Source organism: Dasypus novemcinctus, chromosome 12 (assembly GCF_030445035.2).
Source record: "Dasypus novemcinctus isolate mDasNov1 chromosome 12, mDasNov1.1.hap2, whole genome shotgun sequence".
NCBI lineage: Eukaryota > Metazoa > Chordata > Mammalia > Cingulata > Dasypodidae > Dasypus > Dasypus novemcinctus.
The window spans coordinates 8029559-8046137 of record NC_080684.1 but is presented as its reverse complement, the minus strand read 5'-3'; the positions used below and the strand labels follow the sequence as shown (position 1 = coordinate 8046137).

General features: G+C 47.0%; 1 protein-coding gene across 1 annotated transcript in view; it reads left to right on the top strand.

Moving 5' to 3' along the window:
* Window positions 1-275: 275 nt before the first annotated feature.
* Window positions 276-16579, top strand: part of SLC2A13 (solute carrier family 2 member 13) — a 374114-nt gene continuing 357810 nt past the window's right edge. Inside the window, exon 1 of the mRNA XM_058307802.1 lies at window positions 276-797. Within this exon, the coding sequence (XP_058163785.1) occupies window positions 287-797 (511 nt within the window). The 5' untranslated portion in view covers window positions 276-286. The remainder of the gene's footprint in view (window positions 798-16579) is intronic.

Genomic DNA, 16579 nt, shown 5'->3' with positions numbered 1-16579 from the left:
GGGGGCGGAGCCTGCCCCCGCCCCGCCCCCGGTGGGCGGGCCCCGCCGCACGTGACCCGGCCCCGCCCGCCGCCCGCCCGGCAGCGCCAGCTCGGCAGGCGCGGGAGACCCGCCAGGCTCCAGCGCGGCGGCGCCGGCTCGCGGGCGGCAACTTTCTCGGCGGAGTGGCCGCGGGCGCCGGCGACAGCGGCCGGCCCGCTCCCGCCGCCGCCGCCGCGGGCCCCGCGCCCCGCGCCCGCGCCGCGCCGCGCAGCCGAGCCCCCGGGCGGCCCCGGGCGCCTGCCCTATGTCCCGGCCGGCGGGCGCCGGCGCCGAGTACACGCTGCGCAGCCTGGGCAGCCTGATGGGCGAGCGGCGCCGGCGGCAGCAGGAGCCGGGCGCGGCGGGCGAGCGCAGCCTGCTGGCGGCCGAGGCGGGCGGCGCGGCGGAGCTGGAGCGCGCGGCGCGGCGGCAGTTCCAGCGCGGCGAGCCCCCGGCCGTGGTGTACGCGGCGGCCGTGCTCGCGGCGCTCGGCGGCTTCCTGTTCGGCTACGACACCGGCGTGGTGGCGGGGGCCATGCTGCTGCTCAAGCGCGAGCTGCGCCTGGACGCGCTCTGGCAGGAGCTGCTGGTGTCCGGCTCGGTGGGGGCGGCCGCCGCGGCCGCGCTGGCCGGGGGCGCCCTCAACGGCGCCTGCGGCCGCCGCGCCTCCATCCTGCTGGCCAGCACCCTCTTCGCCGCCGGCTCCGCCGTGCTGGCCGCGGCGGGCACCAAGGAGACGCTGCTGGCCGGCCGCCTCGTCGTGGGGCTCGGCATCGGTGAGTGCGCGGCGCGGGGCCCCCCGCCCCTGCCCCCGCCCCGGGGGACCTCCGCCCCGCCCCTGCCCCCGCCCCGGGGGACCTCCCGCCCCTCTCCCTGCCCCCGCCCCGGGGGACCTCCGCCCCTCTCCCTGCCCCTGCCCCGGGGGACCTCCGCCCCTCTCCCTGCCCCTGCCCCCGGGGACCTCCCGCCCCTCTCCCTGCCCCTGCCCCGGGGGACCTCCCGCCCCTCTCCCTGCCCCCGCCCCGGGGGACCTCCCGCCCCTCTCCCTGCCCCTGCCCCGGGGGACCTCCGCTCCTCTCCCTGCCCCCGCCCCGGGGAACCTCCCGCCCCTCTCCCTGCCCCTGCCCGGGGGAACCTCCCGCCCCTCTCCCTGCCCCTGCCCCGGGGGACCTCCGCTCCTCTCCCTGCCCCTGCCCCGGGGGACCTCCGCCCCTCTCCCTGCCCCTGCCCCGGGGGACCTCCCGCCCCTCTCCCTGCCCCTGCCCCCGGGGACCTCCCGCCCCTCTCCCTGCCCCTGCCCCTGCCCCGGGGGACCTCCCGCCCCCCCGCGCCGCCTGGGCGCCCCCGTGGACGCCGTCGGGCCGGGCCACGTCCCGGGCGCCTTCCCTTCTCCTGCCGCTGCCTCTGCCCCGGGGTACGCCCTGCCCCTGCCCCTGTCCCTGCTCTTGCTCGGGCAGCCCCCGCCCCCGCGCCGCCTGGGCGCCCCGGTGGACGCCGTCGGGCCGGGCCACGTCCCGGGCGCCTTCCCTTCTCCTGCCGCTGCCCCTGCCCCGGGGTACCCCCTGCCCCTGTCCCTGCTCTTGCTCGGGCAGCCCCCGCCCCCGCGCCGCCTGGGCGCCCCGGTGGATGCCGTCGGGCCGGGCCACGTCCCGGGGCGCCTTCCCTTCTCCTGCCGCTGCCCCTGCCCCGGGGTACCCCCTGCCCCTGTCCCTGCTCTTGCTCGGGCAGCCCCCGCCTCCGCACCGCCTGGGCGCCCCGGTGGATGCCGTCGGGCCGGGCCACGTCCCGGGGCGCCTTCCCTTCCCCTGACCCTCAAGTCCCGCCTGGCGTTCGGCCCCTGGAGCCCCCGCGCGCCATGCGCGCGCGTGGGTTGTCCACCCTGGCATTCCGCGAGCTCTTACACGGGTCCCCGATCGCCTGCGGACCAGTCTGTGCGCGCCCTTGCAGCCCCCCTGCGCACTCTCCAGCGACCTTGCTGATAGGACCGGCTTTCTCCTGATTCAGCCGGACCTGGGTGCCTCTCCCGCAGCTTTCGAGGATCGCGTTACTTTCCCGCACGGCCCCGCTGTGCTTCTCGCTGCTGGCACCTTTCCTTCGCGAGCGTCCCCAGCCAGCCCTCGGCTGCGTGGTTACAGTAGACTCATTTTTAGAGGGCATCGGTAATTCTGAATATCCTACGTGGTTGAGGGTCTGGACCGATGACATTTTAGATGGGGGCTTCGACACCCCCCCCACGTTATTTCTGCGTGTCCTTGCCACCCTTTCCATTCTTCTCTAGTCCTGGAACTTCAGATGGAGTATTATTTTCTCGCCTTTTGCGTGTAGTTTTTGCATCGCCTGTCAACTTTTCCTCTTTGTTTTACCTTCCCCTCTTTTCTCTTCGGGAACCCAGTTATCCACTAAAGGTCCTGTTCACTTCCTAAATGCGTTTCGAAGCGACGCCCCCTGTGGATAAATGCCCAACGAGATAGATGTTTGCAGTTTACTTCAAATGAAAACACCGGGAGGAGGGAGGCAGGCTTCCCTCTGCGCTGCTTTTTCTCCCTGGTCTTGAGCAGCGGAGGCACAGTTGGCAAGTCCTGGGCAGGCTGGAGCTCTTTCCAAAATGCTCCGTATGATTAGAAAGCGCCTTTGAGGGAAGTGGGGGTTGAGACTTAGCCTCACTAGTTTCCACGACGTGCCACCGAGGCTTTTTCAATGTTTCATTTCCTAGCTCAGCGTTCGGCGTGCCCTGGGGTGAGGGCCTTCTCGCCGGCGGCTGCGGCCTGCTGGGAGCCCTGGCAGCCCGGGCTCGCGGTGATGGGCCCGGTCGGGGGCTGCCCGACGCTCCAGCTGCTCTCCGTGGAGGAGCAGCCTCGTGTGCACGAGCCCCCCTGCGCAGCCTGGGCGCTGAGCACCCAGCCGGCCGACCCCACGGCCGCCTCGTGTTTGTCCTGTCCCCTGGTAGCTGGTGAAGCAGTTCGGGCTCTCAGTGAAAGGCTCAATTGCTCCCCTGAAGTCCGGAAGGACGCAAAGTGCCGTCCCGAATGACCAGCAGCCCACCTGAAGCGAAGCCTCCGAGCCTTGAGGGCGCCTTGACGCATCCCGGGTTCCAGGCAAGCGGTGGGAAGTCTTTTCTCGCCATCCTCTGCTTGGGACCCAAGCCGAGAATGTCTTTTCCTGACCTGGAGGTAGAGTAGTTTCAGGTGGCGCGATGTCTCCGCGAAGGCTGGAGCTGCCTTGTGACTTGCAGGCGTTTTGGGGAGAGCTGTGGGTGCCGCTTGCCTGTGTTCCCCCGTGGGGAGCTCTCGTCTGCCTGAAGAGCGGGCCCTTTCCCGGGCAGGTTCCCGGCCCGGAGGAGGGAGAGCTGAGACCCCAGGAGGCTGGGCGAGGACGGGGCTGGAGCGAGCCGGGGGAGAGGGCCTGGGCACCGGCGGGGAAGCAGGCTCCCCTGCGCAGGTGGGCTGTGCACTCCTCAGGAGCACGCAGCGGTGAAGCAAGGGGGCCTCGCTTCTGGAGAAGGCAGCGCGCGGCCTGCGCGGGAGCCGGGGGACTGGCGCAGAGGCGGCACGTGGGGAGAGGCCGGGAAGCGGGAGCGGGCTCGGTCTGCCGGCGCCTTGCCCTGGCCGAGCGGCTCAGCCCGGGCGGGACCCGGAGCCAGTGCCCGCCGGCTCCTCTCCCTTTCCCGGGAGGCGCGCGCCTCGAAACGGGCCCTGCTGCCAAGTGTCCTGAGTGCCCTCTTCATTTATAAAGTGAACAGTGTTTCGAGGTCCCAGACAGGCTTTGACCTAGACCACACTGGAAAAAAACCCAAAACCCCAAATAGATAAAAATAAAAAAAACAAAAAAGCCAAAAAACACTTCTTTGGGCGGCTGGGAATCTTAGGGAGTTTTATCGGGAGGCGAATGCTAGTGCTTCCTGATTTTACTTGTACTGACAGCATGCTTTCCTGGATCTTGATTTGAAATCACAAAAATGATTTCCAGCTCCAGGGACTTGGATCCTTAGCATGCACCTTTTCCTTGAGGGTGATTCAATCAGTTTTGCTTGCTTCATATGCTAAATTTAGGTCAATTTCATGCTACTTTTAAGTAGTTAAAGGTTTGGAAGAGTGAGGTCTTTTTTTTTTCTTTTCCTGGTCCTATTAATACTTAGTAAATGATTGATAAATAACAAAAATGTGGCTTCTGATATCTTTTCAGACAAGTTTGCAGTAATAACGTTTTTCCTCCACACATTTACTGTGGTAAAAGAAAGATTCCTGGGGTCAGGGATTTTGTTATTATTGTTCACTAATGTATTCCCAGCACATAGGGGGCACTTGTGGAAAAAATGAATGGTGAACAGAAATATTAAAAAAATAGTTGCGTTGTCAATAGTGGGATTATTATTTATTTATTTTAAATAGTGCATTATCAAAATATATGAAAGGTCATCGAAGGGTTTTACTTGTAATAGTTTAATGAGTTTATTCATCTATTTAACAAATACTAATTAAGTATCCTTTATTGATTCTGTCAGGTTTGGAGAGGTAGTATTTAGGTAAAAATCCCATCCTGGAGGTATTCCTTCTTTAATGAACCTGCAAGACAGGGTAACAAGCAATTAAAACGATAGAGGTATCTCTAAATTGCCAGGGGAAACACAGCCAAGAGGGGCAATTAATTCTTTTGCGGGGAGTAAATAGAACACAGGATAAAGGAAGGTTTTACAGAGATCGAGATTTAGCCCGGTGTTTGCAGGATAACTAGTAGTTCAATAGATGTAGTGGGAGTTGGGAAGGGACTTAATTTTTAGTGTTTTAGTATGCACTAAAGGCACTGTGCTAGTACTTAGTACTTAGTACTTACGTTATAGCGTGTGATTATCATCAATTGTCTGTGGAAACTGAATTTATAGTGGGTAAATGACAAGATCCCTAGTCAAAGGGTTTAAAAAAAAAAACTAAAAAAACCATCACAGAGTCCTTTGGCTCTTTCTAGTACCATATGGGGCTTTTTAGATAGAGTTGTTTTTTTTTTCCCAAAGGTTTATTTATTTATTTATTTCTCTCCCCTTCCCCCCCCACCCCAGTTGTCTGTTCTCTGTGTGTATTTGCTGCATCTTCTTTGTCTTCTTCTGTCCTTGTCAGCGGCACAGGAATCTGTGTTTCTTTTTGTTGCGTCATTTTGTTGTGTCAGCTCTCCGTGTGTGTGGCACCATTCCTGGGCAGGCTGCACTTTCTTTTGCACTGGGCGGCTCTCCTTACAGGGTGCACTCCTTGTGCCTGGGGCTCCCCTATGCTTTTGGGGGACACCCCTGCGTGGCACAGCACACCTTGCGCGCATCAGCACTGCGCATGGGCCAGCTCCACACGGGTCAAGGAGGCCCAAGGTTTGAACTGCGGACCTCCTATGCGGTAGACGGGCACCCTAAACACTGGGCCAAGTCCACCGCCTAACAGCAGGTGTGAAGGCACAGAAAAATTAAAGCAGGATTTGAAGCACGAGGTGAATGAAGAGTGTCAGTGGAGTGGTCATAAGACTGGAATAGTTTCTTAGAACAATCATGCATAAAATACAGTATTCCTATATACCAGCCCACCACCAGCACCTTGCTTGGTGTGGAACATTTGTTACAATTGATGATAGCACATTTTTATAATTGTACTTTTAATTAAAGTCCCTGGCTAAACTTAGGTGTAGTTCCATAAATTTTTATTTTATTCTTTCATGTTATATATAATCAAACATTTCCCCTTTTAATCTTATTCAGATACATATTTCAGTGCTGTTACTTTCATACTGTTGTATTATCATCACCACCATCCATTACAAAATATTTCTATCATTCTAAATAGGAGTCCTATACATTTTAAGCCTTAACTTCCCATTCCCTATCCCCACCCCATCCCCTGGTATATTAGATTCTAGAGTCTGACTCGGTGAGTTTGCTTATTCCCATTGTTTCAAATCAGTGAAATCATACAATATTTGACCTTTGTGCCTCACTTATTTCACTCACCATGATGTCTTCAAGGTTCATCCATATTGTCACATGTATCAGAACTTCATTCCTTGTAATGGCTGAATAATGTGTGTACATACCGTATTTTATTTACCTTCTCATTGGTTGATGGACACTTGGGTTGCTTCCATGTTTTGGCAGTTGTGAGTAATGCTGCTATGAACATTAGTGTGCAAATATCTGTTTGAGCCCCCACTTTCAGTTCTTTTGGTGTATACCGAGCAGAGGGATTGCCGGGTCAAATGGTGTACTATACTTAGCTTTCTGAGGACCCGCCAACTGTCTTCCTCAGTGGCTGCACCCTTTTACGTAGCCACCAGCAGTGAATGAGTGTTCCCGTTTTCTGCATCCTCTCCAACACTTGTTATTTTCCTTTTTTTTTTTTAAATAGCAGTGATACTAATGGGTATGATATAGTATGTCACTGCAATTTTGATTTTAATGAGGCTAAACACATATTCATGTATTTTCTGGCCATTTGCATATAACAGGCAGAGATGTCTGTTCAAGTCTTTTGCCCATTTTTTAGTTGGGTTGTTTGTCTTTTTGTTGTTAATTTGAAGGCTTTTTTCTCTATATACTGGGTATTAATCCTTTGCATAATATTTGGTTTGCAAATACTTATTTTCCCATTGTGTAGATTGTCTTTATGCTTTCATGATAAAATGCTTTGAGGAATAAATGTTTTGATAAGATCCCAATTAACTATTTTTTCTTTTGTTTGTTGTGCTTTGGGTGTAAAGTCTAAGAAATCTTTGCCTAATGCAAGGTTCTGAAGATACGTCCCTGTGTTTTCTTCTGGAGTTTGATAGATCTAGCCCTTACATGTAGGTCTTGGATCCATTTGGAGTTGGAGATTTTTGTATACAGTGTGAGGTAGGGGTCTTCCTTTTTCTTTTTTTTTTTTTTAAATGGAGCTCCAGTTTTCCCAGCACCATTTGTTCAGGAGGCTATTCTTTCCCAATTTAGGAGTCTTTGTGGGCTTATCAAAAATCAGTTGGCCATAAATGCAAGGGTTTATTTCTGAGCTCTCAATTCCATTTCATTGGTCTTTACGGCTATTCTTGTGCCAGTACTATGCTGTTTTGATGACTGTGGCTTTGTGATAAGTTTTATGATCAGAAAGTGTGAGTCCTCCAGTTTCATTCTTTTTGAAGATGGTATTAGCTATTCACGGTCCCTTATAAATTATATTCCATATAAATTTGCTATTGGCTTTTTCATTTCTACAAAGAAGATTGTTTAAAGTTTGATTGGGGTTACATTGACTCTGTAAATTCCTTGGGGTAGCATTGACATCTTGATGGTATTTCGTCTTCTAATCCATGAAAATGGAATATCCTCCCCTTTATTTAGGTCTTTGATTTCTTTCAGCAGTATTTTGTAGTTTTCTATATGCAAGTCCTTTACATTCTTGGTTACATTTATTCATAGATAGTTCATTCTTTTAGTTGCCTTTTAGTTGCTATTGTGAATGGAATTAAAAAAAAAAATCTTCTTATGATTGTTCATTGCATGTATATAGAAACACTACTGGTTTTTGGGTATTGATCATGTACCCTGTAATTTTGGGATGAATTCATTTTCTAGCTCCAGGAACTTTGGTTGTGGATTTTTCAAAATTTTCTGTATATAAGATCATATTGTCTGCAAATAGGGAAAGTTTTATTTTTTCCTTTCTAATTTTTTATTTTTTCATGTCTAATTTCTCTTGCAAGAACTTCCTGTACAATGTTGAGCAACAGTGGTGACAGTGGGCATCCTTGTCTTTTTCCTGATCTTAGAGGGAAAGCATTTAAAACCTTTCCCCACTGATTACAACATTGGCTGAGGGTGTTTCCATGTATTTCCTTCTATTCCTTTCTTTCAAAGTGTTTTTATTAAGGAAAGATGCTGGATTTTGTCGAGTGCCTTTTCTGTGATTTTTTCCCTTCAATTTATTAATGTGGCATGTTAGGTTAATTGATTTTCTTATGTTGAACCAGCCTTCCATACCAGGAATAAATCCCACTTGTTCGTAATGTGTAAGTCTTTTGGTATGCTGTGGAACTTTATTTGTAAGTATTTTATTTAGAATTTTCACATGCATGTTCATTAGAGAGATTGGTCTGTAATTTCTTTTCTTGTAGTGTCTGTATCTGACTTTGGTATTATGGTGATGCTGGCTTCATAAAATGTGTTGGGTAATTTTCCCTCCTCTTTAGATTTTTGGAAGAGATTAAACAGGATTGGTGTTAATTCTTCTTGAAATACTTGGTAGAAGTCACCTGTGAAGCCATCCAGTCCTGGACTTTTCTTCATTGGGAAGTTTGATGACTGATTCAATCTCTTTAAATGTGATTGGTTTGTTAAGTTCTTATTTTTCTTGTAGCATCAGTTTAGATTGTGCATTTCAAGGAATTTGTCCCTTTCATTTAGGCTGTCTAGTTTGTTGGCATGTAATTTCTCATAATATACTCTTAGGATTCTTTCTATTTCGGAGGGGTCTGTTATGACTTCCCCCCTTTGATTTCTGATTGTTATTTATTTGCATCTTCTCTCTATTGTTCTGTTAGTTTAGCTAGGGGTTTGTCAATTTTATTCATCTTCTCAAAGAACGAGATTTTGGTTTTGTTGATTTTCTCTTTTGTGTTTATTGTTCTCAATTTCATTTATTTCTGCTCTGATCTTTTTTATTTCTTTCCTTCTGCTTGCTTTGGGAGTATTTGCTCTTCTTTTTCTAGTTTCTTCAGTTCAGTTATATATTTGATTTTCGGTCTGTTTTCTTTTTTTTTAATAGGCGTTTAGAGCTATAAATTTCTCTCTGAGGACAGCCTTTGTTGTGTCTCATAAGTTTTGGTAAGTTGTGTTCTTGTTTCTGATTGTCTCAATATATTCTTTTCACTTACAATTTCTTCTTTGACCCACTGATTATTTAGGAGTGTGTTGTGCGATTTAGTTTCCTGTCTATTACTGATTTGCAGTTTCATTCCATTATGATCTGAGAAGGTGCTCTGTATAATTTCAATCTTTTTATATTTATTGAGATCTACCTTGTGACCTAACATGTGGTCTATCCTGAAGAAAGATCCATGAACACTTGAGAAGAGAGTATAACCTGCAGAGTTTGGTACAGTGTTCTGTATATGTCTGTTAGGTCTAGCTCATTTATCATATTTTTCAAGTTCTCCATTTTCTTTTTGAAGTTCTGTTTAGTTCTATTAATGTAAGTGGTGTGTTGAAGTCAGTTTTATTGAGATATGTTCACATTCTATACAGTCTATCCAAAGTATATAATCAGTGACTTTTAGTGAAATACCAATATTATGCATTCATCACCACAAAAAATTTAGAACAGTTTCATTACTCTAAAAAGAGAAATTCCATACCCCTGAGCAGTCACCACTTAATCCGTCTATCCTTCCCCAGCCTTACATAACCACTAATCTAATTTCATTTTTATAAATTAACTTATATTCACATTTAAAATAAATGTAGTCATACAATATATATTACTTTGTGTCTGGTTTCTTTCCCTTAGCATAATGGTTTTGCTAAGTGGCCACTGACTGGTTAGAAAGCAATCTCGAGTTGGACTCTTTAGGACCTTGTAAGTGTAAGCTTTTACCCCAAATAAATACCCTATATATAAAAGCCAACAGATTTCTGATACTTTGCATCAGCACCCCTTTGGCTGACGAATACACGTCTCTAATATGTTTTTGTCTTACCTATCGTGTCTTTCATTCCCATGAGCTCTGTTACTTTTGTATTCAGGTTTTCAAATTCTTCTTTGTGCTTGCTTAGTGTCTTCTTGATGTCTTTTTACCTCTTCAGCCAGATTGTCTTTCCGACCATTAATTAGATTTTGGAAATTTGTGTGTGTCTTGTTAATGAGTTGTCTCAAATCCTGCGTTCCTTCTGGGTCTGTGATATATTCCTTTCCTTTGGCCATGTCGTCTGTTGTCTTAGTTTGGCTTGTGTATTAGCCAGGGTTCTCTGGGGAAACAGAGTCAACAGGAGGTATCTGTTAATAGTGTTCAGTTTTATCAGAGTCTCTCTCGTGGCCATGGGGATGCACATGTCTAGGTTCCACAGGCAGGCTGCAGCCCAGGGCTTTGATGAAAGTCCAGTGAAGGTCCTTGATGAGTTTCCGGGAGATGTTGGCCGCCCAAAGATGAGCTGGGAAGTTCTCTCTGAATGCTGAAATCACTTCCCCTTTTAAGGCATTCAACTGATTAGATAAACTGTCACTCATTACTGACAGCAGTCTCCCTGATTGATGTAGATACAATCAGCTATCTATGCAGTGAAGTCACTGGTGACTAAAGTCCATAAAGGTCCCTGTATTACAGGTAGCCCAGTGCTTGCATGACCAGACAACTGGGCACAATTACCCGGCTGAGTTGACACAGTAGCCTAATCAAAGCTTGTAATTTTTTGCTGTTGTCTAGGCATCTGATTAGAATGGTGAGTTTACTCTGATGCTCAATTTCTCTCATTTGTAGGAATTTAGTGGCAGGAGGCTGTGTGGTACTGCTGTTCATTGATTCTTGGTTCAACCTGTTCTGGGTCTTTAGAATTGTCCCTGTTAGATGCTCAAAACCTAGTAATGGGTTGCAGACCTGCTTCCTAGGATCTTGGGGAGGGATGCTGTAAAGGCTGGAAAAAGCCTCTCTTATTTGGTTTTAATTTCCTCACGTGCACTTGGTCTGCCATTAGATGGCATTCTTTGGCAGGCCTCTCCTTTTAGGGCCTGGTCAGTGTGTTTGCTGCAACACAGACCAGATCGATGTGATAGAAGATCCTACCTGGAGGTTAAGAGCCTTATAGGCGGCGGACTTGGCCCAGTGGTTAGGGCATCCGCCTACCACATGGGAGGTCCACGGTTCAAACCCCGGGCCTCCTTGACCCGTGTGGAGCTGGCCCATGTGCAGTCCTGATGCGCTCAAGGAGTGCCCTGCCACGCAGGGATGTCCCCAGCGTAGGGGAGCCCCATGCACAAGGAGTGCACCCAGCATGAAAGGAGAGCCGCCCAGCATGAAAGGAGAGCCACCCAGCATGAAAGAAAGTGCAGCCAAAGAAAGTGCAGCCTGCCCAGGAATGGTGCCGCACACACGGAGAGCTGACACAGCAAGATGACACAGTAAAAAGAAACACAGATTGCCGTGCCGCTGACAACAACAGAAGCGGACAAAGAAAATGCAGCAAAATAGACACAGAGAACAGACAACCGGGGTGGTGGGGGAGAAGGGGAGAGAAATAAATAAATAAATAAATCTTTTAAAAAAAAAAAGAAGAGCCTTATAATTCACACTTTCTCAGAGGCAGTTCTCCAACCTTTTTTAGCAGCCCCCTCCCTTTTCCTAGGTAGGAAATAGTTCCACTCCCCTCTGCATCCTCAAAAACCAGTCCAGGTCAGGAGAGGGGGAGATTGAGAGGGTCATCTCTCTTTAGTCCTGTGCTGGCTTCTCAAGGAAAACAATTGCCTGGCCCCTCCTGGCTTGGAAGGGCTCAAGGGACACAGCCGGGAAGCAGATGTGACTCAACTGATAGAGCATCTGCCTACCATATGAGAGGACCTGGGTTTGATCTCTGGGACCTCCTGGTGAAAAAAGAAGATGAGAAAGCGTGCCCACACTGCAAGCCTGTGCCCACAAGAGTGCCCGTGTGGTGAGCCAGTGCCCACACAGGTGAGTCACGCAGCAAGATGATGACGCATCAAAAAAAGAGAGACAAGGTGAAGCGCAGCAGAAACCAGGAACTGTGGTGGCACAGCTGATAGGTAACTTCTCTCCCCGTCAGCAGTCTCCAGGACCGAGTCCCAGTGAATCCTAGAGGAGAAAAAATGAGAAGAAAACACAACACAGCGAAAAAACAGCAGGGTGGGTGGAGGGGAATGGGGGGAAAGAAATAAATAAATCTTTGAAAAAGACCAAATTTGTGGGTCAGAAGCTGAGTCAGCCTTCGGCTGTATCCCTCTCTCTCCCCTTTCCTGGGGATTCCTGGGGCCCCCTCTGTCTGCAGCCACCGGCCCCAAGGCTTGAGAATTCAAAAGTATCTATAATATGGGGAGGGGGCTGGCTGTAGCAGCTGCTGCTTTTACCTCACAGTTCTGCCGTCCTGATTATTTTCCTCTGTCACTCTCTCTTTTGGGCAGTGCCCAGCTTCCCCTGGAGTCCTAAACCCTAGGAGATTTTTTTCCAGGCTGTTTCTGCCTGCCCTCTAGCTGTTTTTCTCGATGAGAGAGTCCTGTGTCTTTCTAGTTGCCATCTTTCCAGTGTGGGCTTTCATATAGACCCACGTTGAGCAATTACCTTCTACTCTTAGTGTTACGTGTTTTTTTCTTTTTAGATCAAGAAAGGGTGCTGTGTTTTGCCAAATGCCTTTTCTGTGTTAGGATGATCGTGTGGTGATCTATTGATGTGGTGTATTACGTTAATTGATTTTCTATATTGAGCCAACTTTGCCTACCTGGGATGAATCCCATTCGATAATGGTGTATAATTCTTTTAATATGCTGTTGGATTTGCTTTGCTAGTGTTAACATTTTGTTGAGGATGTTTGCATCTATATTCATAAGAGATACTGGTCTCTAGTTTTCTTTTCCTGTGGTATCTTTTCCTGGCTTTGGTATGAGGATGATGTTGGCCTCGTAGAATGAGTTAGGGTGCATTCCCTCCTCTTAAATTTTTTTCAGAGTTTGTACAAAACTGGGGTTAGATTTTCTTGGAATCTTTGGTAGAATTCCCCTATGAAGCCATCTGTCCTGGGCTTTTCATTGTTGGAAGGTTTTTGATTCCTGATTCAATCTTATTATTAGTGATTGGTTTGTTGAGATCTTCAAATTTTCTTTTTGAATTAATGTGGGTAATTGGTATGTTTCTAAGAACTTGTCCATTTCATCTAGGTTATCTAATTTATTGAAGTACCATTCATAGTGTACAGCAGGTGGTAGTAATGACCCCGTTTCCATTTTTGATTTTCGTTATTTGTATCCTCCTTTCTCTCTCTCTTTTTTTTTTCTTTTTCAGTCGAGCCGAAGATTTTTGTCAATCTGTTCATCTCAAAGAACCAGTGTTTGGTTTTGTTGATTGTTTTTCTCTCTCTTTTTTTCTATTTCATTTATCGCTACTCTAATCTTTGTTATTTTTTTTCTTTTGCTTATTTTGGGTTTAGTTTGCCCTTTTTTTAAGTTCTGCCAATTTTGAGGTTGGGTCTCTGATTTGAACTCTTTCTTCTTTTTTAATGTAAGCATTTAGCACTATAAATTACCCCCTCAGTACTGCCTTTGCCACATCCCATAAGTTTTGGAGTGTTGTAGTTTCATTTTCATTCACCTCAAGATAGTTCCTAATTTTGCTTGTGATTTCCTCTTTAACACATAGGTTGTTTAAGAGTATGTTGTTTAATTTCCACATATTTGTCAATTTTCCCTTTCTCCCTCTGTTACTGATTTCTAGCTTCATAACACTGTGGTCAGAGAGTATACATTGTGTGATTTCAGTATTTTTTAATTTATTGAGACTGAGTTTTTGACCCCAAGTATGGTGTATCCTGGAGAATAATCCATGTGCACTCGGGAAGAATATATATGCTATTTCTGCTGGGTGTAGTATCCTATATATGTCTGTTAGGACTGGTTGGTTTAATATGTCATTCCAGTCCTAAATTTCCTTGTTAATATTCTGACCAGATGTTCTATCCATTATGGAGAGTGGTGTGTTAAAGTCACCTACTATTATTTCTATGACCATCAATTTCTCCCTTCAAATCTGCCAGTATTTGCTTCATATATTTTGGGGCTCTGCTGTTAGGTGCATATATATTTATAATTGTTACATCTTCTGGTTGAATTGTCTCCTTTATCAGTATATAATGACTATCTTTGTCCCTCATAAAAGTTTTTGACTTAAAGTCTGATTTATCTGATATTAGCATAGCTACCCTAACTCTCTTTTGATTACTACTTGCATGGGATATATTTTTCCTTGCCTTTCGCTGTCAACCTATTTGTATCATTGACTTTAAGGTGAGTCTCTTGCAGAGAGCTGTATTTGGGTCATGTTTTTTCTAATCTGTTTTGTCAATCTCTGCTTTTGACTGAAGAGTTTAATCCACTTACATTTATAGTCACTTCTGATTATTGAGACCTGTCAATTTACTATTTAGCCTTTTAAGTCTTACTCCTTTTTTTTTAACCTCATTTCTGTTAAAAACCCACTTCTATACTTATTTGCTCCCTTGTGTTTTACCATTTTGAGTGCTTTCTTATTTTTATCTGGTTATATTTTTCATTTCTTTTCCTTATGGTTACTATAGGGCTAAAATTTCATATCCTAAATATGTAACAGTTATATTTGGTGTGATACCAACGTAACTTCAAAAGCATGTACTTCTCCTATACTCCTCTGTACCCCCTCCATTTTTTTGGTACTTTTTCACCACTTATATTTTTGTACATTGTTTATCCAAAAAACCTAGATTTATCATTCCTTTTTATGCATTTGCATTTTAGCAACTGTAGGAAATAAGAAGTGGAGTTACATACCAAACAATACAATACAGTAATATTGGCATTTATAATTACCCAAATGATTACCTTTATCCCAGGTCTGTATTTATTTATGCTGCTTTGAACAACGAGTGTCCTTTCCTTTCAGTCTGAACAACTCCCTTTAGCATTGCTTGTAGAACAGGTCAAGAAGTGATGTACTGCCCCTGCTTTTGTTTATCTGAGACTGTCTTAATCGCTCCCTCATTTTTCAAAGAGAGTCTTCCAGGATATAAAATTCATGGCCAGTAGGTGTTTTCCTTCAGCACTCTTAATGTATTTCAACACACTGCCTACTTACCTCCATGGTTTCTGATGAGAAGTTGGCACTAAATCTTATTGAGACTCCCTTGTATATAACATGTTGCTTTTCTCTTACAGCTTTTAAACCCTCTCCTTGTCCTTTGCATTTAATAGTGTAATCAGTATATGACATGGTGTATTTTCTTCATGTTTATCTTGTTTGGTGTTCTCTGGGCTTTTTGGGTATTCACATTCATGTCTTTTTCTAAGTTTGGGAATGTCTCTGTCATTATTTCTTTGACTGTTCCTTCTGCCCCTTTCTCTCTTTCTTCTTCTTCTAGGACTCCCATAATGTGTATATTGATGTGCTTGATGGTGTCCCATAGCTGTCTTAAGCTATTTTCCCTTTTAATATTCTTTTTTCTTTGTTTTCCTCAGCCTGATTCATTTCAAGTGTCTTGTCTTCAAGTTCACTGATTCTTTCTTCTGCCAGCTTTGATCTACTGTTGAAACGTCCTGGGCATTTTTCATTTTAATTATTTCGGTCTTTATCTCTAGTAGTTCTGTTTGGTTCCTTTTTCAAATTTCTATCTCTTTACTTACACACTCATATTGTTCATTCATTGTTTTCCTGATATCCTTTCTTTTTGTTTTCTATATACTTTCCTCCATCTCCTTAAGCATTTTAAGATTTTTTTTTTTTTACAGGTTTTGTTTGGTATAGTCACATCTTTGTCATCTTTGTTGGTGTTTTCTGTATTTTTATTCTCTTCCTTTGGATGGGCTATCATTTTCTGTTTCTTTGTCTTGTATTCTTCTTGCACACTGTACATTTTTGTAGTTTAAATGTTAACTCTGGGATGTACTCCCTCAAACGTCTGTTTCTTGGTTTTGTAACCAGCTGGTAATAAGACAGTTTCTTGAGGTTCCTCTTTTTACAGTATGGCTGCCCCCTCTGTTTCCCAGGGGACACACCTCTTTCTCCCAGGTATCTGAAGCCAGCAGGTCTTTGTCCCAGACTATCCACCTCGACAGTTTTTTATACTTCTTTTGTTTTCTCAGGCTGCTTTTGCCTGGAGGGCAGATTTTGGGAGAAGGGTCACGGTGGGGAGGACTTCCCCAGTTTGTTTTCTCCCAGCAGAAACAGGGCCAGGGTCCCATGAAAGGGGAGCATACTGGCTCCAAAGGACTCTGTGGAGGAGTTCAGGATTGGTGCTAAAGTCTTCTCTGATTGCTCCCCAAAGCTGAGCTTCCCTTGCCCGCCCTGCAGTTGCAGCCCTTGGCTAAACTCCCCCTGCAGCCCTCAGGACGCCCTCCATCTTTAAGTCTCCTCCGCCTCCACTCCTGTCCAGGGAGGGTTGAAATAGTGGCTGCTGCCACAGTTGTCTGGGCTGGGGCTGAAGCAAGAGCTGCCTTCACAGCTGGGAGCCAAGGATCCAACTTTGCCAGTCGAAAGCCGTGATCAGACATCAGCTGTGCTCACCCTTGTTCTTGGGAGGAGAGGACTTTTGAGTCCCTTTCTGCCACCAGCTGCTAGCCAGGACTGGACCCTGTGGTGGCCCGCCGCGGGAGTGGGGGATGGGTGCCGGTAGCTGCCCACGGGGAAGGTGATTTACAGTTCTTCATGATCACTTATCAGCCCCTTCCTCCTGCTTTTCCCTAGGTGCTGGACTGTGTTCTTCTGGCCTCTAGAGTTTCAGAGTAGTTGATTCAGACAGTTCCTGCCTGCGCAATAGTTGTTTTGGTTGAAGACTGAGTCTTGGAGCTCCTTACTCGCCATCTTCCCTGGAAGTCTT